The following is a 27,244-nucleotide window of genomic DNA, read 5'->3' as shown; positions in this document are numbered from 1 at the left end:
AGTGTCTAATGGAAGACGAGCACTCCTTGGAGGCATTAGATTAGGTGGTTCTGCCACACCGACCTCCTTCGCTGGCCTACTTCCACAACAACAAAAAAACCAAGATAAGTCCCGTCCTCCATACCCTCTTGCTTCACTTCCTTCAGTCATTATCTCCTTTAACCCGAGCGACCCCAGCGGAAGCTCGGCTACACCATAGGATCGACTAAACTAACCACCTACTGACCTTTCTGAAGGAGAACTGCTGTAGAAGGCCCCAAGCGAGGCGAGGATGGGACAAACGACACAGGAGAACTGGGCGAGGGATCGGCAAGGCGCTAATGGAATGGCCTCGACCACCGCGTTACCAGCTATGTCATCTTTCCCTTCTCTTGTGTCCATTTCATTTTGTTTGCAGGTGTTTGCCTATCTCCTGATCCTTCATTTGATCGTGCCACCCCACCGCACGGTCTAGGGCCTCCCTAGAAGGGGCATCGTTGAGGGTTTAAGGCCTGCCCACTGGGCTTCAAAGCCGCCTGAAGCAACTAAAAGGGCTCCCAGACGTGTCCCAACCATCTGAACGAACGATGTCCGAGTACTGACTTAGAGCCGCTCGTGGTGACCCAATGAGGGAGGCAGTGAGGCCTTGAGTACCGACAGATGGGCTCGGGAACTATACAAGTGGATTAGTCAGGAAACCGAGGATCTCCCCTCTAGAGGACATGACCGGGGCACGGAATGACCGTAAACCTAGGGTTCTCATGGACTTACCCGTTAGCAGCATGGGCGCGCTAATCTTGGCCAATGGGGCCATCGTCGTAACAGCCCATCCCATTGAGGGAACATCAGCCTAGAGTTGATGGCTTGATTGAGCCTATGAAGACTTCAAGGCCCCAGTGGTCTCGGGGGGCTGCACTGACCCCCCCCCCCCCGATCGATGGGCGCTTAGGTGGCGCATCCCCCAAAACCAACCAACTCCCCAGAGTTGGGTTAGGAGCCACTGAGCAGTAGGCCCAACGAGGGCCGCTCGTTCCCCAATCTATGGCCGTAGGAGGTTGGCCCCAAAAGGCCGGCTCTAGAGGATCGAGGCCTGCTACCGTAGCCCTCATAAGGGCGTGGCACCCAGAATGATCAGATGGCCCCAAGCCAGAGCCCAACACTCTTGATCACCCAACCCATGGCTGGCTTCAATCAAAAAGGAGGGCGCCTCGTGCCTACAGTCGACAACTCCCAGACGAGTTCACCAAGCTCTCGCTCAAGTCGAAGACCCACATGACATAGGTTAACGAAGGGATCAACACCATCTTCGCTCAGCCCCAACAGCCAGCAACGCCCATCACTTTGGAGAAGAAGGCCCCAAGCAAGGCATAGCGCTCTTGCCAGCAGAAGACCCCCTGTCAAGGAGGGTTCGATCACTAGATGAGGCCACGAAGGGCTCGGGGCCTCCTAATGAGAACCTAATAGACAGGTATGTTAAGCCTTAGGTCCAATGGTTCTCGAGCGAAGAAGACCCCCCGACTGACCCCTTCAGTATCACCCGAGGGCTCAGGGGCTATGCCCATTAGGCACGCTCGCGCGCACCCTCTAGGAAAGAGATCCGACTGAGCCTGACTCAACCACAGCTTTCACCTAGGGCTTGAGAGCTTCTCTGAGCCTTGGGCTCCTAATTTATGGCATGACCAAGCCTGATCCTTGGCTCATGCCCAGCTCACGACGCCAGCCAAGGACTAGGCACAAGAAGACATGCCCCGGGCTACCGATGCTCCGGGGCTCCTTGGCATCGCTCCCAAGGCATAGCCCTACCAACTGCTCCTCCGACAGGGTCATGTCCAAGGTGTGACACAAGAAGAAAAAGCTTTCCATAGCCTCTGGGGGCTCATGGGCTTTTTGGGCCTGCATGTCAGCCCCTAAAGCCAGCCTCCTCCGCCACCAAGAAGACTCAAGAAGGTCTCACCTGAAAGAGGCCGATCTAAGCTGACAGCACCTGACACGCAGAGTGTCAGAACAGAGCAGCTAGATGACGCCTAAGTCTTCTTCAGCTCTAAGCCACTGTGATGGTCCACAACACAGCGCTACAAGACCCTCCTAGACTCTGGCGCATGTAGACCATAGACTAAACCCCCAAACTACCATATACCCGACCTATCTTGTTATATAAGGGATAAGGTCAGACCTAGAGGAGGGAGCATCCCAAATCTTCGATCACCAGACACTCCATTCCATCGGCCACCACTTTGCATAGAGAGTGAGAAAACTAGGAGAGGGGCACTGAGAGCCTCTCCTCCACCGCATCCCATCATCTTCCTCCTCTCCGATGAGGGGAAGGTTCCACCGGCGGCATGGCAACCTTAGGATTAGCACCAAGCTAACCCCCTACCAAATCTTCTTCCTTTACACTCTATTGTAACCCCCTGATTTTGGGCGCTCTTGAGTATAAGGATCATCAGCTGCTGGACATAGGGACCGAATTGGCCTAAACTAGGATAAACCATTGCATCCCCCTGTGTGATTCTTGTGTTCCTGAGTCCACCCGAGCCACTAAAGACCCATACATTGACACTGACTTGAACAATATACTTGCCGTGGTTTTGATCCCACAATAGCTAGCGCGCTAGGTAGGGGGCAGTGTCAAGTTTGATTCTGCCTCTATGGTGGCTGGTGCCACTCATCTCATCACCAGAGCAGGCAACACCGCCCTAGACAGTGGTGTCCGTTTCCCTGGTGATATCGACTCGAACAACATGCTTGTCGCGGTTTCGACCCTACGACAATTAGGTATCATCTTGTTTGAATGGTTAGGTATCATCTAGGATTTGCGTTTCCAACCTCTGAGAAGCCGTGGTAGTGTTCTATGGAAATCTAGGGTAGCACCCAAGCGAGTATGGGGTCTCGTTAGGCCTATTCTTGCCACCACGTAGGGTTGGGAACGGTGTCTATCATGTGGGAAAATTTGTACACCTCTGTAGAGTTTTATTGAATTTATTCGAATAGCCACATCCTTGGAATGGGTAGATGCTAGGATGGGATACTATGACTAGACTTTTACAACTGTGATAATCTAGTAAGATGATTTTTACTAATTTGGTAATTATAATGAGTAACGGGAACTAGTGAGAATGGAATACTCTGCCAGGGTCTAACCTATAATTATAACTACTTCACCCTACTACTTTCACCTCAACCACCATAACCACCTCCACATATAGCCTTCCCCTTCCACCTCACCTCCACCCAAAGTTCAGGGCTTGCTGAGTACTTTATGTACTCAGCCCCCTCCGTTCTACACTTTTAGGAGTTAAGCTACAAGAGGACATACCAGGATCAAACTTCTAGAGCTACGCAAGGATAGGATACCCAGAGTATACTTGAAGACAGAGCCGTACGAGAGAGCTATGCTAGGAACAAGTCTAGGGTTACGTCCGCACTCCAAATTCCTTATAGGATGGAGCCATGTTGACATAGGACCACTATCTTAGAACTCTGATATACGATATAAGGCTAGTGGCCCAAGCTATGTAAACCTGAACCATGTAACATGTTTTCCCCATTAGCAATAAAAGTATGGTTTTTGATATCAATCTTGTTTGAATTGTGCGTATCAACTACTAATCTAGGGACTGATACATGATGCACAGAGGACCCTAAGTTAGGGACCCAACAATTTGACACCACATGGGGTGGCGCACCTCGCGGTGTTCGTCACCCTCTGTGGTGTTTGTTAGTAGGGTGGCGTGGATGGTGCTCGGCTCCTCGTCGGGGGAGCTAGCGGCGGATGGCAGGCCGCCCCCATTCTCAGTGTTCGAGCCGAGGCCTGACAACCTCCCATTCTTGGGAGAAGTCTCTGTTCTCCCTAGCCCGGGGGGCGCGTCACCTAGTTTGTCCCTGGGTGGGTCACCCTTCACTCAGATTGCTGGGAAGCGCCCTTGTTTGAGCTCTCTCAGGACGGGGGTGCCCCGATGGAAGAGGCGCTCCGTAGGCGGTAGATAAGGACCCTCTATTGATTCGGTAGCTGCTATTTGAGCTTTGCATGCCTGTTGTTTGATTGCGTCGCTGCTTGGTGCAGGGAATCCTCTTCGGTGGGGACCTCAGGCGAGGCAAAGGTGCCCCTCCGGCCGCTCGCGCTGAAGGTGATTCGTCTTCCCTTGCTGGTGCCCAGGTTTGGCGAGGGCATTGTTATCGCTCCCTCCGGGGGGATGGCCACGGACTAGGGCGCCTCCAGGGGCAGGGCAACCGGCAGGCCTCTAGTGCATCCGGGAGGATCCAGTACTGTCAAGGCGGACACCCTCCCCATGGACCCTATCGCACAACCTGAGGGGGATCGGGTGGGGGCCGCCGTCTCTGAGCCTTTGCCGGTGTTGCAAAGCGAGGAGGCTAGCTCCTCATCCACAACCATGCCAGCCCCCTCTACACTACCAGTCGAAAGGCTTCACATGTTGAATGACGGTCCCAAGGCGGACGCATGGTTGGAGTTGATGAAGAAGTGGGGCACCATCCATGAGCTGGTCACCTTCTTCTACGACTCCCTCTCTGGCATGATGGGCCGGGCGGAGGAGTTCATTGGCCTCTAGCATAGGGTGTATGATTCCTACGAGGTATGGGTTGGCAAAATAATTTGCCAAATTGTAGGTGATGTGATGGACTATCTGAACTCCTCTTGCTGCCATTGCAGGCGATTCTCCAGCTCTCTCGAAAGAAGTCGATCTTGTCCGGGAGTGGGAGAGGATTGCCTTGCTAGCGTCCTCCGGCCCCTCTAATGGGGCGATAGGCTCTTGCCCGCCCTGCTCCCTCACCCACTGCTACATATTCAAGTGGCAATGTTGATGGAGACGCTCGTCAAGGAGCGCGATAGGGCGCGCAGTGACGCCGCACGGCTAGGGATCGAGCTAGTGGCAGAGCGTGAGGCCAGGCATGCCATGGAAGCACGGGCCAAAGTATTTTGGCCGAAGGGTGCAAAGGTGTAGGAGGCTCACCGTGCGGCTGAGGGGATGGTCACGGAGCTAAGGGCTTCCCTGAGTCTCCTGGAGACTGCAAGGGATGCTGCCCATTCCGAGCTCCACGACGCCCGACAACTCATCATAGGTGCATTGTCCCTCTTCCTTCTTTCCCTTGCTTTTGGGATGGGGCCTCCCGCTCTCACTCATCATGAACTCGGTCCTTCCTTTTGAATGGTGTAGGATAGCGGGTAGAGCTCGTGGTCAAGCACGGCAAGGTCCTCGTTTTGGAGGAGGAGGCGAAGAAGACACGCGAGGAGTGCGACCGTCTATGGCGTGAGTTGCAGGTAGAGGTGGGGGTGTCCGAGGTGGGCCGAACCACGAGCGTAGCCAGGAGCTTGCTGCAGCACGAGCAGAGTTGCGAGAGCTCGCTACCGGCACGTAGGAGGCTTGCTGTGCCTTGCTCCCCATGCTAGCTCTGGGGTCCTCTCAACCTTGCCGAGCAGGTGCGTTCCCTTGCGGCACACGTCCCTCGGGTCATCTGGTGTGCTGTCCTTCAAAGCGCTATGGTGGCTCTGACCCTGACGAAGCTCTAGCTCCCCCAGCTCAACTTAGGCGGCGTGGTGCTAGGTGTCCCTGAGGACACCTCCGACAAGGCCATAGAAAGGGTGGAGGATGCCATGTGTGGGGGATATACCCACGGGTACCACAAGATGGTACATGGGCCGCACCGTCAGAGGTGGCCTGACCCGTAAGATCGAGGCGTGCACGGCAAGATTATAAGTTGTACTAGATATTGTAATAGTACCAAATAGGATACTTTACTTGTAACCCTCCTCCTCTAGACTATATAAGGAGAGGCAGGGCCCCCCTCAGAGATCACCTCAATCAATACAGAATAATGAGACACAGGACGTAGGTATTACGCCAACACGGCGGCCGAACCTGTATAAATCTTGTGTCTTGTGCCTCTATAACCATCTGGTTCCTGATTACACGCACCGTCTACCGACAATCTACCATCATGGGCATACCCCTAGATGGACTACCGACCATATTTCGTCGACAATGGCGTGCTAGGTAGGGGATGTGCGCGCTGATCCATGGCAAACCAGATGGCGTACCTCAAGATCAACAAGACTTTCTCTGCAAAACCGTTCTTGGATTTTGCACGGGAACTTCTACATCGTCATCTTCGGCGATTCGGCTTCTTGCGTACCTCGAGCTGCAGAGCCCCAGGTCCTGGTGTGATCACCTCGTCCTGCTTGTGGAGCACTTAGTGAAATCATCGACAGCGTCATTGACATGCGCCATGTCCAGGCTGAGCCCGATTCTAATACGCGAGCAATCTGCCTCGATCAAGTTCGATCCCAGCATCCAGCCTCTGCCAACTTTAGGATCGATCAAACATGACTGCAACTAGTATGCGAGACCAGACTCTGTCCTAGGTCCTCACGTCGCCGCGGCGTGCGGCCAAGGAGGAGGCCCAGGCTACAGATCGGCAAACGCCTTGACGACTAAGTTTTGGCGTGGATTCTCCGATGACACACACAAGGCTCTAGGCAATCACCAAAGAAGGCAAATAAGCATCGGCCATGCAAACAAGGATTTGCATGTATACATGCACGGTGCATCTATCAAGCACGCGTCGACCATGTCCCAAATGGCTACACCGAGCTCCGGCCACGTCGACCACGTCTCGAGCAGCTCTGCCGAGCTCCGACCACATCGACGACGGACCACGTCGACCACATCCCGAGCGGCTCTACCGAGCTCCAACCACCTCGACCACCAGACCACGTCGCAATGATGATTGCTGCGAAGAACGGCGCTACAACAACCACTACCACCGTCATGACGACAGGTCGGAAAGCTAGGGACCGGACAACTTCATCACCGCCGACCACATTTCTATCCAAAGATAAGTACACTTCTAATATTTATATTTAATATAATTTTCATTACGACGTTTCTCCACAACGTCCTCGTCCTGATTATTCTTCAAATAACGTTTATCCATGTATACAATCTTAAATATAACATACAGCTATACTTAATGCAAATCCTCGACCAGTCATGTTGACGCTCGATGTCTCCAGAAAAGGCCCTGTCTCCGGCCCCTCCCTACATGTGCACGAGCGTCTGCCCTCTGCGTTATGGGTGGTCGGCAGCGGCTCCTTAGCGACGCTTTGTTCTTCCTACACGTGCACGGGCTCCACGCCCCGCGTTATGGTTAATGGGATAGCTAGGGCTGGAGACTCAGCTACATACTAACTGGTCGGGTAGTTTATATTAAATATAAACACAAACTTCACATTAACACTGATGTTTACAAAGCAGCAACTGCTTTATCACATCATGCTCATTTGCAAATGACTGCTGAGCGTTATTTCTTCACTGCTAATTTTTTCTCCATAATTTATTATTTGTACATCATGTACTACCATTCTACATATTTATATTGTAGGAATTTCGAGCTATGCTCAGGGACTTCGTCGCTCGCTTCTCGACCTACGCTCGGGGACTGCCTCGATCACTCTTCGACCACAGCTCGGGGACTTCGTCGCTCGCTTCTCGAGCTACGCACGGGGACTGCCTCGATCACTCTTCGATCACAGCTCGGGGACTTCGTTGTTCGCTCCTCGACCTGTGCTCGAGGACTGCCTCGACCACTCTCCGACCATAGCTCGGGGCCTTCGCGTCTCGACTACATACGACTGGCGACTCGCATACAGTTGGGATATTTTTTCTCACTTAGACCTTGCTACAAGGCTCATACCTCACCTTCCAGCAAGCTCGGGGACTACATCGGTACGATGCACCTGCCGGTGCAGCTCGTATCGCCTGTACGACGATTGGATTCTCAACTTAACTGGGAATTCTTTTTAGACCCTGGCACCACGTGCCTACGTCACCTACTACCAGGCTCAGGGACTAAGTGGGCACACTTCACCTTGCGGTGAATGTGCTTGTTTTTTCGACCCCTACGTCTCTGATGATCAAAGACGCTATGTTTCAAGACACCCTTACGTTTCTTCATAGAAACCCAAGTGGGCACACTTCCTAGGACGGAAATCTTTTTCTTTCTTCTTAAGAGCACCATACATTCTTCGGACAACCTACTTCTCTGGCGACAACGGTGGTCAGAGATGTCAAGAACTCAAGCCTCACTGTTCGGAGAAGGTTAAAATGGCATGTTGCATCAGAATACATGGCGCTCGGGGACTAGCTGTGGGGGATATACCCCCGGGTACCACAAGATGGTACATGGGCCGCACCGTCAGAGGTGGACCGGCCCGTAAGATCGAGGCGTGCACGGCAAGATTACAAGTTGTACTAGATATTGTAATAGTACCAAATAGGATACTTTACTTGTAATCCTCCTCCTCCAGACTATATAAGGAGAGGCAGGGGTCCCCCTCAGAGATCACCTCAATCAATACATAATAATGAGACACAGGACGTAGGTATTACGCCAACACGGTGGCCGAACCTGTATAAATCTTGTGTCTTATGCCTTTGTAACCATCTGGTTCTTGATTACACGCACTGTCTACCGACAATCTACTATCATGGGCATACCCCTAGATGGACTGCCGACCATATTCCGTCGACACCGTGGCACCCCTAGTTGCCGCCACCGCGAACATCATCGATGATGCGTTAGCTGGTCGATGTTTACCCGGATGAGGTGGACGGACCGGTCACTCCACCAGCTTTCCCATGATCTGCGCAAGAATTAAGTTGTAAAACTTGTTGCTATAATTTTGGGGGTTTGCCCCTTTGAACAATGGTGCGCTAGGGGCGCACCCGCCTACCGAATTTCATGCTTTCATTGTCATTTTCACTTCATCCCCCATTCCTCTCGGTGGGGAGCATCCCCAACGCCTGTCTCCTCCCACGATCTCAGGGGGCATTAGCCATTAGCTTCGTTAGCCTGGGTCATGCCTGTTTGGCTTTAGGGTGTTGGCCTATCTTGTTTGGTGGTCTCGAGAGGAAGGACAGGGTGGTTCGGCCCCCCGACCTCGAGGCTAGGTGAGAAGGCCCATGGCTCGAAAGTGAGTAAATTCTGAGCGAGGTGAGTGCATCTCCCTCCCAATGATGATCTAGAGAGCGAGGAACGAACGATAAATGATTTTGAAGCGTGGGGACTTAGTTGTTTGCTGAGTTCGCATGTTAGCTCCTTTGCCACATCGTTCTTCCTTCATGCGGCGCTTTCGTGCGAGGAGGTGCTGGTGCACGCCACCACACATGCGATGTCTGCCCGAGAGCAGATCACCAACCATCATGCGGGGCTTTCGGTGCTAGCTCATCAGGGCTGGATGCAGGCTTGAGTCATGACGGATCCGTTGAGCCAAGACTGGGGGATTTGCTCTCTAAAGACCTAATGGAGGGGGCGGCACCAGGAACTAGCATCCGCCAGCGTGGCCCCCATGAGCGGACGAAACTTCCCGTAGTAGTCGAAGACGTAGGCCAAGCTCCCAAAGTTGAGAACCTAGCCCAGACCAAAGGCACCGGCTATGATGAAGAACTCAATAGGGAAGCAGACACTGCCTTCTGGGGTGGTGCCACTTGCTCCGACGACGAGGCAGGGTGGCTTCGGCCACCGTAGAGCCTAAATTGCACTTGACGCTGCCCCCTACTTGGCACGCCAGCTGTCGCTAGGGTTCAGAACCACGACAAGCATTGTTGTACGAGTTAGGTGTCAGAGTACGTGTCTCTAGTGGCTCGGGTGGACTCAAGAACACAAGAATCATAAAGAAGACGCACTGGTTTATCCTGGTTCAGGGCCGATCGATGCCCTACGTCCAGCAGCTGATGATCTTTAAACTCAAGAGCACCTAAAATCTGGGGGGTTACAATAGAGTATATAGGAGGTGGATAGAGATTTGGTAGGGGGTTAGCTCGGTGCTAATCCTGAGGTTGCCTCGCTGCCGATGAAGCTTTCCCCTTGTTAGAGAGGAGGAAGACGATGGGTGCGGTGGATTAGCTCTCGATGCCCCTCTCTGGGTTGCTCTACTCTCGGTGCCGAGCAGGAGCAGGATCGATGAGGAATGGAATGATCTATTTGGGATCGTCCTTCCCCCTCTAGTGTTCAGTTTTATCCCTTATATATCAAGATAGGTCGAGTACATGGCGGTTTGGGGAGTTCAGCCTATGGTCTACATGCAGCCAGAGTCCTAGGAGGGTCTTGCAGCAACGCTCTGTGGATCTGTGGCGGTGTCGTGAAGCCAAAGAAGCCCTAGGAGTCGTACGGCTAGTCTGTTCTGACACACTGAGTGTCAGGCTGTGTCGGCTTGGACCGACCTCCCTAGGCACACCTTCTGGAGTCTTCTTGGTGGTGAGGGAGGTCGGCTCGAGGGGCTCACACATGGGTCCAGAAGCCTCCTGAGCCCCCGGAGGCCGAGGAGAGCTTGTCTTCTTGTGTCTGTCGGGGGAGCGGCTGGCAAGGCCATGCCCAAAGTGCTGAGTCATGGAGTCCCCGAGCCTCGATAGCTCGGGACGTGTCTTCTAGTGCCTGGGCCTTGGCTGGCGTCAGTCGATCGGGCAGGAGCCAAAGGCCAGGGCTCAGGTGTCCCGTTGATCGGGAGCCTGAGGCTTGGGCAAGCCCCCGAGCTCTAAGCAGAGGCAGCGGCGTGCTCAGGCTCAGGCGGGTTTCTTGGTCTAAGGGTGCACGAGCACACCCGATGGGTATAGCCCCTAGGCGATCCTAGAGGGGTCGGTTGGGGTCTCTTCGGTCTGGAACCATTGATTCTGAGGCTTAACATACCCATATGTTAGGATCTCGTCACCACCCGATCTACTTTTCTATTTAGTTCTAGTTGCAGGGACTTGGTGCTATGGGAAGTTGAGACACCCAGGAAGATTAGTATTCAACTCGATTTGTGATTTATACTATGTATAATGAGCCACATTAGTGTCATTTAGGAAGGCGGAACCTCCACGGATTTGTCTGGAACTTTCGCGCCATGGAAGTTTAGCACAAATCCATGGAACCTCCATAGTCTGCTAACCGTTGCGATCAAGTTTTAGTTTTTAATAGGCCTATTCATCCCCTCTAGGACTTGCCGGATCCTTCAATAACGGATAGAGTTATGGTGTAGCGGTTGCAAGTGTTAGAATCGTGCTTGATTAGAAGCCTAGCATCATCAACATGGAGATCTCCACAAATCGACTTATCATTATCTTTTGGAAAATCAGGCCTCTAAATTTTCTTATCAAACAGTTTGTGAGGGTTGCGATCATGTCTCTGCAAGGGTTAATGCTATCTAGTGGTTTTTGCATATTTTGCATGAAGTTGTTTTAATTGCACGATTTTAATTTGTTGTTGGTTTCTGCATTCTACAGTGTGAAACTATATTAGGTTGCACGATTTTGTTGTTGCCATCTCTAGGAGTTAATTATCCTGGATCCTTTCAATATGTTAGAGACCGAATATCAAATTAGAATACTGGTTATGATTAATATATCTAATGGGAAGGATATATTTATTCGTAATTATATAAACATGGTTATTTTCGTACGATAGTTGTCCCTTCACTAATAAGTTTGTTTGGAAAATGGATCTCCTCCTACAGATAAAGATTTTCTTTTGGCATCTATAGCGAGGAGTAATTTAAACAATGATTTTGTCTTGGAATTAAAAGTGTTATTTTTGTTATTTTAAATATATAATTAGCTCCTCTTTTCTATTGTTATTAGCATGCTAAGACAATTTAGAGAATTGTGCATATAACTACTGGGCTAACCTAACCTAAATCCGGAACTGATATAGTACTTGGAAATTGGTTAACCGGTATAGGGAATGTTAGGGTGATTTGGTGTAAACGTGATGATCTTATTATCTTTAATAAAAATGATATAATTTTTTTTATAATGCTACCTTCAAAAGAATATAGTAGCTATGGTTTTTGGCATTGTTGTAGTATGAGGATCATCAGCTTAGCGAGCTAGAGATCGCTCACCAGAATCAACTACAATCATTCAATAAAAAAAATCAAAGAGCTGGAGCTAAGAATTAGGGAGTGAAGCTCTATCAAATAGGCCATTAGCTCCAACTCTTTGTGTAAATGCAGAAGTGATTTTGGTCTGACCGCCACCAAAATCTGAAATTGGATGAGATAGAGTGTGATTGTAATGGCGAAGCTGCTCCAAGGAGCATTGCCAAACGCCTTTTAAGGTGTTCGTGCGTTTAGGGATGCTTGTGTGTGCATGTGACGTTCACGTATGCATTGTGTCTCAAAAGAAAAAAAATGGTTCAAGCCTTTGCATCTCAGATTGCAGCGGGGTGATTGTATTATTTTGTGAGCGATTGAGGTGTTTTTTTTAAAGCTTCACTCCCTAATTCCTGGCTTCAGCTACTTGATTTTCTGATGAATTTAAAGCTTCACTCCCTAATTCCTGGCTTCAGCTAATTGATTTTCTGATGAATTAATTCCAGTGAGGCAGTAAGTAGGAAGTGATTCTAGTGGGAATTAAATAGGAGCCATGATGAGCAGTTTTTTGCTCTTAGCTTTCAGCATAAATGGATAAAAGTGATTTTTTATTTCAATCTCCACTAGAATTTAAGTGAGTTTTTGATGTTTAGGTGACCAGAAGTAATTCTCATGCAGAAACTGCTCAAAATAGCGCTGCCAAACAGCACCTTAGTGTGATTGCTGTACAAGTCACTCCCTTGCCGCGTCGAATGACCTATTCTTATGGCTACTAGAAAGCGGTCGTTCAGAGAGTTTGTTAGCTAATAGATCGTGTGCCAGCGCCATTTTCTGCGTCTTACTAGTTCTCTCTGCTTGTACTAGGCAAGCATAAAGATCAGTACACGCGGGTTGAGAAGTCTTCAAAAACCTAGCGCCGCATGCAGTTTCCATCCATCCGGAAACCCCGATCAAATCCGTAAACACAAATGGCGGCGTCGTCCTCGTCATCGCCGGTGCCACTGTGGGTTGCCCTTGGGCGCGTCACCCTCGTGCATCACGACTCCATCAAGGACCCTGGGGACGTCTCCCTCAAGCTAGCCCTGCCGCCGCGCGCCTCGACACTCACGGTACCCATGAGCGTCCACCCGAAGCCCGACTACGACGACACCGACAGGCACCCATACGTGGTCGCGGCCGCTGAGGCCGGTCTCCTCCTCCACGCCTCTTACTGGCCCTTCGTCGGCTTCGACCTAGATCGTGACCCGCCGGGCATCCTCCTCGTCGCGCGTGACTTCCTCCGCGGCGCCGGACCCGGGGAGGCCATCGCCGCCTCCATCGTTCGCGTCCCCGACCGGGACCGTCCATACCAGGCCGGCATCTCCACCATAAAAAACACTGGCCTCGTCTCCCTGCCTGGCAGCGGTGGCGCCGACTACGTCGTCGCAGAGCTCTACATTTCCGCCAGCGACGAGGACGACGACGACGACCGCGCCACCCTCCTCTTCTTCCGCTCCAGTGCCGACTCGTGGGTCCAGAAGGATCTGAGGTGCCCCTCCATGTCCGGCCGGCGCTGGATGTGGTCCTCCCACGACGTGGTCGCCCACGACGGCAAGCTCTGGTGGGTGAACCTCGTGTGGGGGCTCCTCGGCTGCGACCCCTTCGCTGACGAGCCCGTGCTGCACCACGTGGCGCTGCAGGAGACGTACCCGATCGGCCACACGGCGGAGGTGTTGCAGGACATCGAGAGGCGGCGCATGGTGAGGGTGAGCCAGGGCAAGCTGCGGTTCGTGGAACTCGCCTGTCAGCGCGTCGGCCACAAGGAGGAGACGATGGTGGTTGTCTGGACGCTGGTCTTCGGCCGGGGCACGTTCACGAGGTGGCAACACCACCGCGTGGCGAGCCTGGCGAGCATCTGGGCGAGCGACAGCTACAGAGCCACAGGGCTGACGGCGCAGGTGCCTGCTCTCGCGCTCCTTCACCCCAGCAACCCGGACGTGGTCTACTTCTACCTGGAGCAGTACCTCTTCGGTGTCAACGTGGCCCAGAGCATGGTTGTGGACTTCGTTCGCCGGCCGTGCAAACTGGTCGAGGTGGTCGCTGGTCACAAGCGCCCACCGCCGGTCAGCTGGCGGCACGTCCTCGCTTGGGAGCTGCCATGCTCGCTTGCTGGTGGTAAGGCATACCAAGCTTAATAATATTAATTGCATCGTATGATCGATCCTCTCAAGCATGGACAGCGTAACACATACAACTATACAAGCCAAATAATGGAGGCTGTCTCATTTCTTTTCTGAAATTTGTATGTAGCAATACTGTTGTGTGTGTTCATCTGATCTGATATTTGGAGTTAGGGTGTCAAATTAAGGAAGAAAGTGATTGGCGGAATTGCTCACAAATGATTACAGATATGTGAATGGATAAAAGTGTTGTGGACTCCTTCGTTGGGCACCAGCAGTGCCAGCCCTAGGGGGAGGGCATGGGGTGCAACGGCCAAGGGCCCAGGCGGAGGAGGGGCCTAAACCCAGATATACAAACCCCCCCGCTCTATAGTCCATTAGACATCAATAAACTATTGAGAAGAGAGGGAGAGAACTGGCCAGCCGGCCCAAGACGATTGGCAGCCTTGGCTTTTGGCTTTCTTTCCCAATGCCAGTTTTCACCATGGGGCCACGGCAGAGAGTAGGCGAGGAGCCGCGCCGCAGTGTCGCACTCTGATCGTAGATCGTGACTCACGTGTTCGACGCCCGAGTGCCCGACGCACACATGCGGTGTCGGACGAGGCGACGAGCCGCACCACCGAGAACGGCGCACGACGGCGGCAGCCAGGCAGGGCTCCACGACGACGAGTTCGCCAGATGGCCCTCAAGATCATAGGACCGGCGCTGGGCGCCAGTATAGGTGCCGGCCTGGGCGTCCACAGCCACATGGTCCAATCCGTGGCTAAGGCCGGGTCTAGTTAGGAAAGACAGTGAAAGGGAGGATTTTTAGGAGATTTGATTTGCTATTGTTAGGAGCTGCACCTATCCTATATAAAGGCACTTAGATTGTAATTTTGATTATCAAAGAAGGAAATAGACCACCTTTAGACAGGTGGGTTACCCCTTCGACAGTGGCTGCACACGGTTCAGCCATCGCCACCGGCGACAAAACCTCCACGCCATTGCCTCGCTATCCCTTGCACTCTAGCTCCCAGTCCCAATTGCTCCTCCGATCCCCTATACACACTACCAGAATGAGGATGTTTGCCGTGTGCCCACGGCACACGGCGAAGCCCAAAAAACACTCGGCAAAGCCTTTGCCGAATGTTACACTCGGCAAACGGCACTCGGCGTACACAGAGTCGGCAAACATTTCTTTGCCGAGTGTTTTTTATCGGGCGCTCGGTAAAGACTTTACCGAGTGTTTTTAGGCACCGACACTCGACAAAAAAAATCAAAAAATATAAAAGAAAAACCACCGCCGCCGCCACCGCCACCACGCGGCTCGCCTCGCCACTGCTCGCCTGTCGCCGCCGCCACCGCCACCACGCGGCAAGCCCCGCCGCTGCTCGCCACCGCCACCACGCGGCTTGCCCCGCCGCTGCTCGCCCGCCGCCGCCACCACCACCCGGCTCGCCTGCCGCATCCCACGCCGGCCCGCCGCCGCCACCACCACCTGTGCAAAAAAGAGGGAGATGGAGGGAGATGGGGGTAGAGGGAGGGGAGGGGGCGGGGCCGGGAGGGAGGGTGGAGAGGGAGAGGGATCGAGGGGAGGGGGCGGCGCCGGGAGAGGGAGGGGATGCGGCGGCGGGAAAGGGAGGGAGGGGAGGGGGCGGTGGCGCTGCGAGAAGGAGCGGAGGGTGGGAGGGAGGGGGCGGCGGCCGGGTGCTTTTATAAGGCGCCGAGTTTGCCGAGTGTCGGATCGAGGACACTCGGCAAACTAATCTTTGCCGAGTGTCTAGGGTTTGGGGCACTCGACAAATATATTATTTATTTTTTATTTCCTTGTTTTCCATAACGTGTTTTTCTTTTTTTGTTCGATGTACTTTGAAAATAGCTTGTCAAATTGACTCAACAATATATATATAATTTTTCTACGAATATAATTCCATTATTTTATGCAGTTACAGCTCAAATTTAATTTATATCAATTAAAATTCTATAATTACACTTAAGAAATTAAAATTATCAAACGGATAAAAAAAACCAAAATTTCACATGAAACAATCTATGTTCTCTATTTCCTATACAAAAAGTTTTGAAGTAAAACCCCAATTCGACGGTCACTTTGACTCCAAATGTTATTGAATTCCTTCTCAATGCTACTGATTCTTCTTCTAAGATGCTTCGGTTTGTAAACATCATACGTGACAAATTGTGCGAAACCTTCTCAAATTTTTACCACAGCCTCCACGTATGATATCATCACATCATGACAAATCTCATGATTTTCAGACTTCGTTTATTTTTTTTTTACAATTTAAAAACCATTCGGCCACACATTCGTGGTCGTGTTTCCTTAACAAGATGTTCGAAATTTCTTTTTATTTACCTGGATAAGGCCTTCACAATGGACTCAATAACATGAATATCATTTTCTACTCATTTTATTCTATTATTTGAATCACTTACAGTTCAAATTTGACTTATACAAAAAAATTCCTAGAAATATAATAAATTAATTAAATATAGCAATCAGATCCACAAATATACCAAATTTTAACATGGAATACCACATATTGTATGTTGAGAGTAGAAAAAGTTTCAAGGTCAGAAGAGAAAAATAAAATTATTTGCCGAGTACAAATAGTTACATTCGACAAACATATTTCTTTATCGAGTGCCAGACAATTACACTTGGCAAACATATTTGTTTTTTTCGCAGCACTCGGTAAAGAGCTTGTTTGCCGAGTGCCCGAGGAAATACACTCGGCAAACATAAAAACACTCGGCAAATAGCTGGTTTCCGGTAGTGACGTACACCACGCCGCATCAAAAAGTATGCCAGTAACGTTGCATTTAAGATGTAAATAAAGTCGTAGTAATTTGTTAATGCATATGGTCATATAATAATTATCTAGTAATGACAATATACTAGATCACATTGCCTTTCTCTCTGCAAGGTTGCTCATCTTTTGTGTTGTGAATAATAGGAATGTCTTTAGTATGCTGATGAATAATGACACACTTAAGTACTCTCTCCGTTTTAAAGTCGTAATAATGAAATCACGAATCAGATAACCGTTCCTAACATGCATGTTTGTATTGCAAGATAAGACGATGGTGAGGTTGGCTGACTTGAATAGTGAGGACTAAAGCTATTTTTTCATGAGAAAGCTTAGGGGCCGATATATATAGTTTATAACGTTTCCATTTACTACAATTATTTGGGTATTTCATAGTATCAGCAGGCATAAGCTTCAACGGCGATGACGACGTGGAACTTGTCGTGCTGATAAAATGTGTTGAGAAACATGTTGCCAGCGGTTAGGACCTTCACTCTCCATTTTTCATTATCAACATAGTAGATGAAAACAGAACGCATACACACCAGAGATAATGAGACTATTCTTTATTCCACTATATATTTGTGATTTTAACATAGAGCTCCTAAATATACTTTACTGTGGCTCACTACGGGACTCAGGAGATTTGCCGAGTGCCCCTGGCACTCGGTAAAGCCTAACAAACACTCAGCAAACGACACTCGGTGAATTTTTATCGGCAAACAGACTTTGCCGAGTGTTTTTTGTCGGACACTCGGCAAAGACTTCGCCGAGTGCCCAAAATACACTCGACAAACATTTTTTCGAAAAATAAAAAAGCCACCACAAACATTTTTTTTCGAAAAATAAAAAAAAAACCACCACCGGCTAGTCTCCGCCGGCCGCCGTCGGTCTCCTCGGCGGCGCCCTTTCCCTGCATCTCGCCTCCGCTCCCCGGCTTCACGGCCGCCGCCACGAGCCTCCACCGCCCACCACCACCACGCCACCACCGCCCACCACCACCACGCCACCACCCGCCACGCCGGGGAAGAGAGGGAGAGGAGGGCGCGGCCACCGGATCCAAGGAAGAGACGGAGAGGAGGGGGCGGCCAGGCCAAATCCGCCGTCGAGGAAGAGAGAGGAGGGAGAGGAGGGGGAGGGGCACCAGCGGTGGGAAAGAGAGGGAGAGGAGGGCGCGGCCACCGGATCCGAGGAAGAGACGGAGAGGAGCGGGCGGCCAGGCCAGATCTACCACCGGGGAAGAGAGAGGAGGGAGAGGAGGGGGGAATGGGCGTCGGTGGTGGGAAGAGAGGGAGAGGAGGGGGCGACCGCGCCGGGGCCGGATCCGGCCTCCCCGTGCGCCACCATCGCCGGATCCGCCCGCGTCGGGGCCGGATCTGGTGGAGGCGGTGGAGGAGGGAAGGAGGTGCGCCGGCGAGGGAGGAGGGGAGGGCAGGCCGCGCCGGCGCCGGCGCCGGAGAGGGAGGAGGGGAGGGCGGGGGCCGCGCCGGGGCCGAGAGGGAGGAGGGGGTGGCGCGTGCCCGTGCGCGGAGAAGGGGAGGGGGTGTGCGGACGTGGCGCGGGGAGAAGGGGAGCGTGCGGACGCGGCCGCTGGTGTTAAAAAAAGATTTTTTTTACTTTGCCGAGTGTCCCAGATCTGGGCACTCGGCAAAGTTCTTTTTTTTTCATTTTTCTTCTCTTTCTTTCTCAGAAAAAAATATTTTTTCCTTTGCTGAGTGTAAAAAAAAAGTACTCGGCAAACCTCTTTTGCCGAGTGTTTTTTTTGACACTCGGCAAACCACCTCTTTACCGAGTGTTTTTTTGCCGAGTGTTTTTATGGCAGCACTCGATAAAGAACTTGTTTGCCGAGTGCCCGAAAAAATACACTCGGCGAACATAAAAACACTCGGCAAATTTGACGTATCCGGTAGTGGCTGGTGTCGTACAGCACCTCGAAGTTGCGTTGATTCACGTTGCCCAGGACTCCGAGAGTGCCGTTTGCTCCGGAGTCCTGGAAAGCGAGGCAGCCCTCCACCAGGATCCCGCTGGGCACGTCGAGGTTGATGGTGCCGCCTAAACTGAACGTCAGGGTAACCTTGGGCACGGCAACATTTTTGTGACCAGTCAAGTTGAAGCAAGTGTCAAGGGGACCACGACCATTGGGAAGCAGCGGGTAGTCGGGTACGCCGCCATGGCCTTCCGGAACGCTGCCCGCAGCGCCCTGTACGCGGTCGATTGGAGCGACGTGACGACCTTGCCGGAGTCTATCATCATGCCTCCGGCGAACGCTGACGGCTGGAGGTCAAGCCGCTTCCCACCGACGGCAGTGTGCCAGTCATAAACATCTCGTAAAAGCGTTGCTGGACCTCAGTGGCGTGAATACGAAGCCCCACGTGGCGCTCCTCCGCACGCCGAGGGCCAGAAACCCGGACCTGCTGTTCACTGCCGGGAGGCAGTAGGAGAAGGCGCCACGATACACGGAAGACGCTGCACCACGAGCGACATTGGTAAGCGGCCGAGCTCGAGCAGGCCGTCGTACGTCGCCGACCAGCGGTGGTCGTGGCCACAGCCGAAGCGGAAATTGTTGACGGTGTCCACACGCGTCAGCGTTAGCCTGTCCCTGCTGTACACGCCTGCTGTTCGACTTCCGTCCGCGTACAAGATGCCGAACCTGCACTGGTTGTCAGTGCCATTCGTGCTGCAGCCATCGCCGCAGGCAGCGAGGTTCTTGCACTCGTCGGAGTCGCAGCGGACGGGGCTGTACGACGAGGAGCGGCTCGGATCGAACAAGGCCGGGGTCCTTTTGTGAGGAGCACTCGCCGGAGTTGCACGGCTTGCACTGGACCCACGACAGGTCGCTGCCGGTGTCGATGAGGACCGTCTGCTGGACGGCAGGTGTGCCGAAGCCAACGGTGACGACGTACTCGAGCGAGTCCACGGAATAGATTAAATGGGCCGGGATGACCACCTTCTCACATCTTCCTGCGCGCTTCCCGTGCCCCGTGATGATGCCCTGCGGCTCATGATATAGCTTGAGCGGGCGCGGTTTCTGTGGGAGCGTCTCCGCCAACGATGGCCTGCTGCTACTCTTCCACGGCGCGCACGGACCGTGGCGGTGCACTAGTGGTGTTGATGTTGGATACAATCTAAATCACACACTAGCAGGGTCTTAGACGCCCGGGCCGGCACGGACCGAAGAACGCAGCAAGAATATTACTCTCCATGGTGAAGAACGGAGTGGTTTACGATCAAACCACAAAAAGATAACCAACGTGCTTGCGTGACGACGGCTAGTTTCTAGGCAAATTAGCAAAGAAATCGTCGAAACTCTTGCTCGGGAGGGACCCCATCAAGGCAAGGACGTCGCCGGGTTGCCCTAGGTCGGGCGGCAGGCCTAGGGAGCCATTTTTGATCGTCGGATCAAGGGATGAACAGCATGGGGGCTGAAAAAGAGGGTAAAAGGTTGGAGTACATTGATTTTGACGATTGAATAGATGGGAACTCAATCAGCCATGTACCCTTTATTTTATAAGGTGTAGGGGTGGTCTTATCCTATAGTAAAACCAATATGATACTATTATCACGTCGCTTTATGGGGTTTTTCTTATATTGGGCCAAAACTGTCATGGGCCTATTTGGGCCCAATTTGAGTGTCAACGCCCCCCCTGTTTTCAGGTGAATGATGTATGAACCTAAAAATACTATTCAAAAACCAAACAACGATGATACCCATCTCATCGGCTGCTTAGTGGCTAATGGCGATGTATACATCGGTCATTTTTGTTCTAAGGACGATATATGTATCGGTCATATGAATTCATCCACAAGTGCATGCATAACCGAAATAAAATATTTGAGCTCTTGATTATCGATAAGCAAAACAATTTGGCAACCCTCCATAATATAAAGACCCATACCAAGGATCAAAATAAGGACATGAGGGATAACCATGTATACCTGTGAATGAATTCCACATAGACATAGGCAGAGAATATGGTTGATGCCATGACCAATAATTTTGATGATTTAGAGCAAACCTCTAACTTAGCAATTGTTTTTTGAATCTCGGTCTCTCCTTTGCAACACTTGCCTGAATATCATCCTTCAGAGCTTGAACACTCCTTGAGCCCATACTGAGCCCTTTTCTCTTATCTTCTCTACACTAAGCTTCTCCAACTTCTTCTTTTGCTACTTTGATAAACCGAGTGAGCATCTCGGTTTTGTTCTTGTTTCGGACAGTGGCAACTCTTCCTTGATTATAGGCACTCTCACCTTCTTTTGTTTAGATTTGACATCTATAATATCAATGGATAATTTTTTCACTTCTTTGTCATCAATAGCTAGATTTTCAGCAATATAATCGGCTTTTCAATAGATGAATTCAAATCTAAACTTTTATCTTGCGCACATCTTTCTTGACATGGTAAACCTGTTTCACCACTATCTTCTTTAGTTGAGCTCTGGACCGGTTTTGATCAAAACGGTCTTTACAAGATGATTTTTCAGAATATCTAGGAGCTGCATATTCTATATAATGTGGCCTAAAGTATGGTGAAACATGTGCCTCTTGATCAAACCAACCCTAAGATGAATTAGGATGAAAATATGTGGGTTGTGGTCCATATGACATAGGAATTGGCTGCTTAAAAGAAGAATATGTTGCTGCTGCGTGGGATCTATTTCTTTGCCAATTCCACTCCCGAGACTTGTGCTTTGGAGGTAATTTTGATGATTGAACCTTTGTTGGACGATTAGCGACATTGAATTCTGCTTCCTTCTTGTATTTAGCTAGAAGTTCCTCGAAACTAAGTTTTGGCCTTCTACTTCTCTACTTACCTCGGCCTTTACCTCCATTAGCTTTAGGAAAAAAGTCTATATAACCCCCAACTATTCAAAGTGGACTACTTCATCCTTCACACTATAAAACTAGATTTTCTACCCCCTGAACTTTCCAAAACCGGTCAAATAACCCCCAAGCGGGTTTGGACGGTGGTTTTACTACAGTAACGGTGGTTTTATCTTTTCTTTTTTTATTTATTTCCGTTGAATCTTTGAAAATCATAGTAAATCACAGAAAAATCATAAAATAGAAAATCTAATTTTGTTGGACTCCACATGAGTAGATCTACACAGTGAACATAAATGATCGAATGAGTATGAAATTTTTACTATTGTCCAAGCATATAATAATTAGCCCACCATATAAATTTCACAACAATTGAACCATAGAAGCTGCAACTATGAATTATTCCAAGTAATTACAGAAAAACATAGATCTAAAGTTACAACAAAAACTTTGTACTAAAGCATACGATATTATATGTTACTGTGTAGATCTACTCATGTGGAGTCCAACAAATTAGATTTACCATTTTATGATTTTTCTATGATTTACTATGATTTTTTAAAGATTCAGTGAAAATACAAAAAAGAAAAGACAAAACCATCTTCACTGTAGCAAAAACCACTAGTACAAAACCACTTGGGGGGTATTTGATCGATTTTGGAAAGTTTAGGGGATAGAAAATCCAGTTTTATAGTTTAGGGGTGAAGTAGTCCATCCTGAATAGTTGGAGGGTTATGTAGACATTTTTCCATTAGCTTTATAAGTCTTCTCCTTTTTCTCCCCATCCTGATGGACATGCTTCGAAGGTGGATCCTGAGCCTATTTTCCTTGCTCAACGAGATCAATCGCCTTTGCTTCGGCAGGAGAGATGTCTCTTGCCCCCAATGTCTTCTAGAATTATGATCACCTCACTTTCCTTTTAGGATATCTTTCATTTTAATTCATGGACAACGACCTTATCTTCACTTAATGGCTCTACATCTCTCTTTTGGGCATTTGAGCCTTGAGCTTTGAGTGAATCGACTAATGGTAGCCGATTTAAAACTTGTTTGCCATCAAAATCAATTGAATCCAATTCATCCATTTGTTGAGCTTCAGAAAATCTCAATCGTCCTTTATCATTGGACGATTGGATCACTCGACGAAACACATTGCAATTACAAGTATTATGATCAAATGAATTATGCTACTTGCAATATGTAAGCTCTTCTAAGCTTTGAGGTGATGGCAAAGCAATGTGATCAATGATTCTAATAAAATTATTCTTTAGCAAGATATCAAAGACATGATCACAAAAATTAAAGTCAAAGGTGTACTTTGATTTCTTCAGCCATCTCTTTTGTGGAGTTGGCCTTAAAGTTAGGCAAACGATGGGATCTGATTTGACACAAATCCATTTGGCCACACCTTTGCAATTGCCTCTCTTGCCAGATGTTTTAGAATCGATCCTAAAATCAACATCGGCATGGGCAATATTTTTAATCATGGTCCCAAATTATTAAACCCAAGATAATTACAGAATTTGTATCTCCTTTTGGGACCAATTATGAACTGAATTCAAAACAAGTAAAACAACTCACATAGATATAGAATCCAAGATAAACATTTGGGAAAGCTTTAACTTTAACAAAATATTGTCATCGGCCTCTTGATAAGGGATAATATGTTGGCCGATGCAATCTGAATTTATTTCGTGATCAACAAGTAAATTACTTTCCTCAATGGGTCTCTTAATGTAGCAATTGAAATAATATGACTAGATTGAGAATTTTGTAAAATACTTGCACCTTGTACTTTGTTAATCATGCCAAAGAAGTACATGTCCTTGATATGCATGACATTGCCCTTCATCTCTAGAAAACAATTTATAAGGGCTTGACCTCCATCAATGATAGATAAACGCACAACCCCTTTAGCACCTAAAAAATCAAGTCTAGCCAATTTCTTGTGCTTCCCTTGTTTTGATACAACTAGACTTGAGAAGGAACCGATTCGGACTGGATATTGTTTTGTTCGGTCTTGTCAACCGAACTCTTGCTTATATCCGAAGCAGCTTTAATCTTAAGATAGTACTCATTAGATTTGTCTTTCCAAGTAAGAGAAGCATCATATAATTTATTAAAACAAATGTGCCATTTAATACTTCCATGCTCAAGGAGAGAAGGCATGCCATTTAAAATCTCAGTAATTCGGCTTTTTAAAATTGAAGCTGAATCATGAATATTAACTTTCTGCATGTGGTGCTAATTTTTCATTGATTTGGCTATGGTTACTAGTAACATGTGAAGCCGAATCATGAGTATTAATACTTAAATGCCTTCCTGAATTTTCATGAATTCAGCCATAATTATTGGCAACATATGAGGCCGAATCATGAGCATTAGCACTTGCATACCTTGCTGAAATTTCATTAATTTGGCCATAGTTATTAGTAACATATGAGGCCGAATTGTGAGTACTAGCATTTGCATATGATGTTAAATTTATAGGTAGAACCTTTGTTCTATTAGTATGTTGTGCACCATATGAAATTTGAGAGTAATTGGCTAAGCCAATTCTCTGATTCATCGGCATGTCTTGTGGTGGAACCACATATTGCGAGCTTAAAGCCGATAAATAAGGATATGCATGTTGTATGTTGCTAGTAAAATTAAAACTCGAAGAATTCATAGTTGACACTGGCTCTTGACCATAATATCCAGGATGCGTATGACGATGACCATTATCAAAATCATTAGTCGATGCAACATATCTATTACTATTATAACTAGCAACACCAACATGAGAGTTCCTATTACTTGCAAAATAATTCTTATAATCATAAAATGCATGTGCAAGCTGTACCTCGGGGTAATTGTAGTAGTTTTGTGATGCAACACCTAGGCACTCTATGATTTAAAACTTGACCACCTTGCTGAATTTCTAATTGCAAGTGCAACACGCTGCACAATAGCAAACGAGATCAAAGGGGTCAAAACCAGAAGCGATTGGCCTTTTGGGCTAGATGCAATAGTAATGGCGAGCTCAAGAAGATAAATCAGTGAAGAGTAGGGCTAGGGTAAGAAGATTCAGCTACAAAGTAGAGCCGAAGCAAATTCTTCCCCGGCGGAGTCGCCAAAAAGTGTGTTGACGTTGGATATGATCCAAATCACACACTAACAGGGCCTTAGATGCCCGGGCCGCCATGGACCGAAGAACGCAACAAGGATATCACTCTTTGGTAGTGAAGAATGGAGTGGTTTACGATCAAACCATAAAAGGATAACCAACGTGCTTACGTGACGAAGAACCGGCCAGTTTCTAGGCAAACTAGCGAAGAAAACGTCGAAGCTCTCGCCCGAGAGGGACCCCATCTGGGCAAGGACGTCGCCGGGTTGCCCTATGTCAGCCGACAAGTCTAGGGCGCCATCCTTGGTCGTCGGATCAAAGGATGAACATTATGGAGGTTGGAAAAAAGGGTAAATGGTTGGAATAGATTGATTTTGACGATTGGATAGATGGGAACTCAATCGGCACATGTACCCCTTATTTTATATGGGGTAGGGGTGGTCTTATCCTATAGGAAAACCAATATGATACTATTATCATGTCGTTTTATGGAGTTTTTCTTAGATTGGGACAAAACTGTCATGGGCCTATTTAGACCTAATTTGGGTGTCAACAAGTGGCAACCATACGCTGCTGTGGTTTTGCTCCAGGTTCGCTGAAACAGTGCGTGATATATGTAGTAAGGTTAATCTGAAGCTGCGTAAAGATGAAATGGAACTAAAGGCAAATTTACATGGTAAGTACCCGTACCTCTCGCGTTGGAACAAACAGCTGTTTCATCTGGCTCAAAAGAGCTGGTTGGCACAACTACATACCCGTTCTCGTCACCTCCATAAGCAATGGAGTAGCAGCTGCACAAGACCATGAACATAAGGACAGGAGAAGCCATGGATGCAAAGTGATGTGCACTTGAGCTGTAAGGAAAGGATGAGCGCGCGCCGCATTATATAATGCTGTTGGAAATTAGATACCGGTAATATGTAGCATATTTGAATAATCCTAAAGCACATGGTAATTTAACATATATACTTTAACAGAGCTAGATTAATTAAGAGACAACCGGTATCTCAAAATAGATAGTACAAATATATTGTGGAACAATTAAATTACCACTTCCATAAGTGAGACGAGGCAATTTTTCTTATAGCTCTATCAAATGGTATCTGTTTAATGGCGATTTTTATAAACCACAAAGTAATTTAACATATATATTTAATTGCTCTAATAAGTCAGAGCTAGATTAAGAGGCAAGCCGTATTAACTTACTCTCAAATAATGCATACACATATATTGTGGAATTATTAAATTACTGCTTTTCGTAAGTGAAAAGGTATTAGGGCAGTACCAACGGCGAACGAAGAAACAATTTCCACATATTTATTACGCTACTCCAATAAGTATTTTCGGAGGTAGATATTTTTTTTATTTATAGAGGCAGATAAGTTGACTGCCTGTATTAAATGGTATCTATTAATAGGCATTTTCCTTAAAATTTAACATATACTATTTTAATTACTCTAATAAGTTAGAGCTAGATTAAGAGACAAGGGGTGTTAATGACTCTTAAAATGGATACACATACATTGTGTTACAATAAAATTACCCTTCTGTAGGTGAAATGGTATTAGGACAGTTCCCATGGAGAACTAAGAAATGGTTTCCATGTGTTTATTATACTACTTCAAGAAGCATTTTTAAGAGACGGTCACTTTTCATTTACAAAGACAAGCAAGCCGACTGCCTTTATCAAATGGTATCTGTTAATAACCATTTTCAAGAAGCATTTTTAGAGGCGGACACTTTTGATTTACAGAGATGAGCAAGCCTAGTTCTTTTATCAAATGGTATATGTTTATGACTATTTTCCCAAAGTACAAGGTAATTTACCATATATATTTTAACTACTCTAGCTAATAAGTCAAAGCTAGATTAAGGATCAAGCTGCATTAATGACTATCAAAATGGATACAGATATATCATGGAAGAATTAAATTACCACTTCTGTAAGTGAAATGGTTAGGGCAACCCCGATAGGGAACGAAGAAACCGTTTCTATGTACTATTGCAAGACAGGCAAACCAACCGCCTCTATTAAAGGTATATGTTAATGGCCAACTTACTAAAGTACAATAAAACTTAACATATTATTGGCGGTCCTTAATGACCAAATCCGACCGCCAATTAAGTCTCAAAAGAAGAGAAATAAATAGACTTATGACACATATGCATTTACTATTGACATATTTCCACGTATATTGAAAAATTAGTGTTTTGCAGGATATATACATGAAATACATGGGGAGTATGATCAAAAGGCGCAACTCGGAAAGCGTAAAGCAGAAATACACAATGGAATAAAGGAAGAAGGCCCACCTACACAGCAAACCTGGGCGCCAAACCACCGAGGAAGGAGCCCAGGCCCAACCACCAGCCCACCTGGCAAAGGCGGTGGCCAAGCGAGCTAGCCAGGGTGCAGCCGCACCCTAGGTGAACCCGCACCCCAGGCGGCGCAGCCCGGGCCCAGCTTCCTCAGGCGGTGCCATCAATGCACCTAGAGTCG

General features: G+C 48.4%; 1 protein-coding gene and 1 pseudogene across 1 annotated transcript; one reads left to right on the top strand and one right to left on the bottom strand.

Moving 5' to 3' along the window:
- The first annotated feature begins 12,755 nt into the window (after positions 1-12,755).
- LOC136529833 (uncharacterized) lies at positions 12,756-14,194 on the top strand. Its single transcript, XM_066522892.1, has one exon. It carries the CDS (start codon positions 12,814-12,816, stop codon positions 14,017-14,019), a length of 1,206 nt encoding a protein of 401 aa, XP_066378989.1. The 5' UTR covers positions 12,756-12,813; the 3' UTR covers positions 14,020-14,194.
- A 3,844-nt stretch (positions 14,195-18,038) lies between these two features.
- On the bottom strand, positions 18,039-25,573 carry LOC136526006 (aspartyl protease family protein At5g10770-like; annotated as a pseudogene).
- Positions 25,574-27,244: the final 1,671 nt, after the last annotated feature.

The sequence above is a fragment of the Miscanthus floridulus genome, chromosome 19 (genome assembly GCF_019320115.1).
Source record: "Miscanthus floridulus cultivar M001 chromosome 19, ASM1932011v1, whole genome shotgun sequence".
Taxonomy (NCBI): Eukaryota; Viridiplantae; Streptophyta; class Magnoliopsida; order Poales; family Poaceae; genus Miscanthus; species Miscanthus floridulus.
The sequence above is the reverse complement of the archived record's forward strand: the minus strand, read 5'-3'. Positions and strand labels throughout refer to the sequence as shown.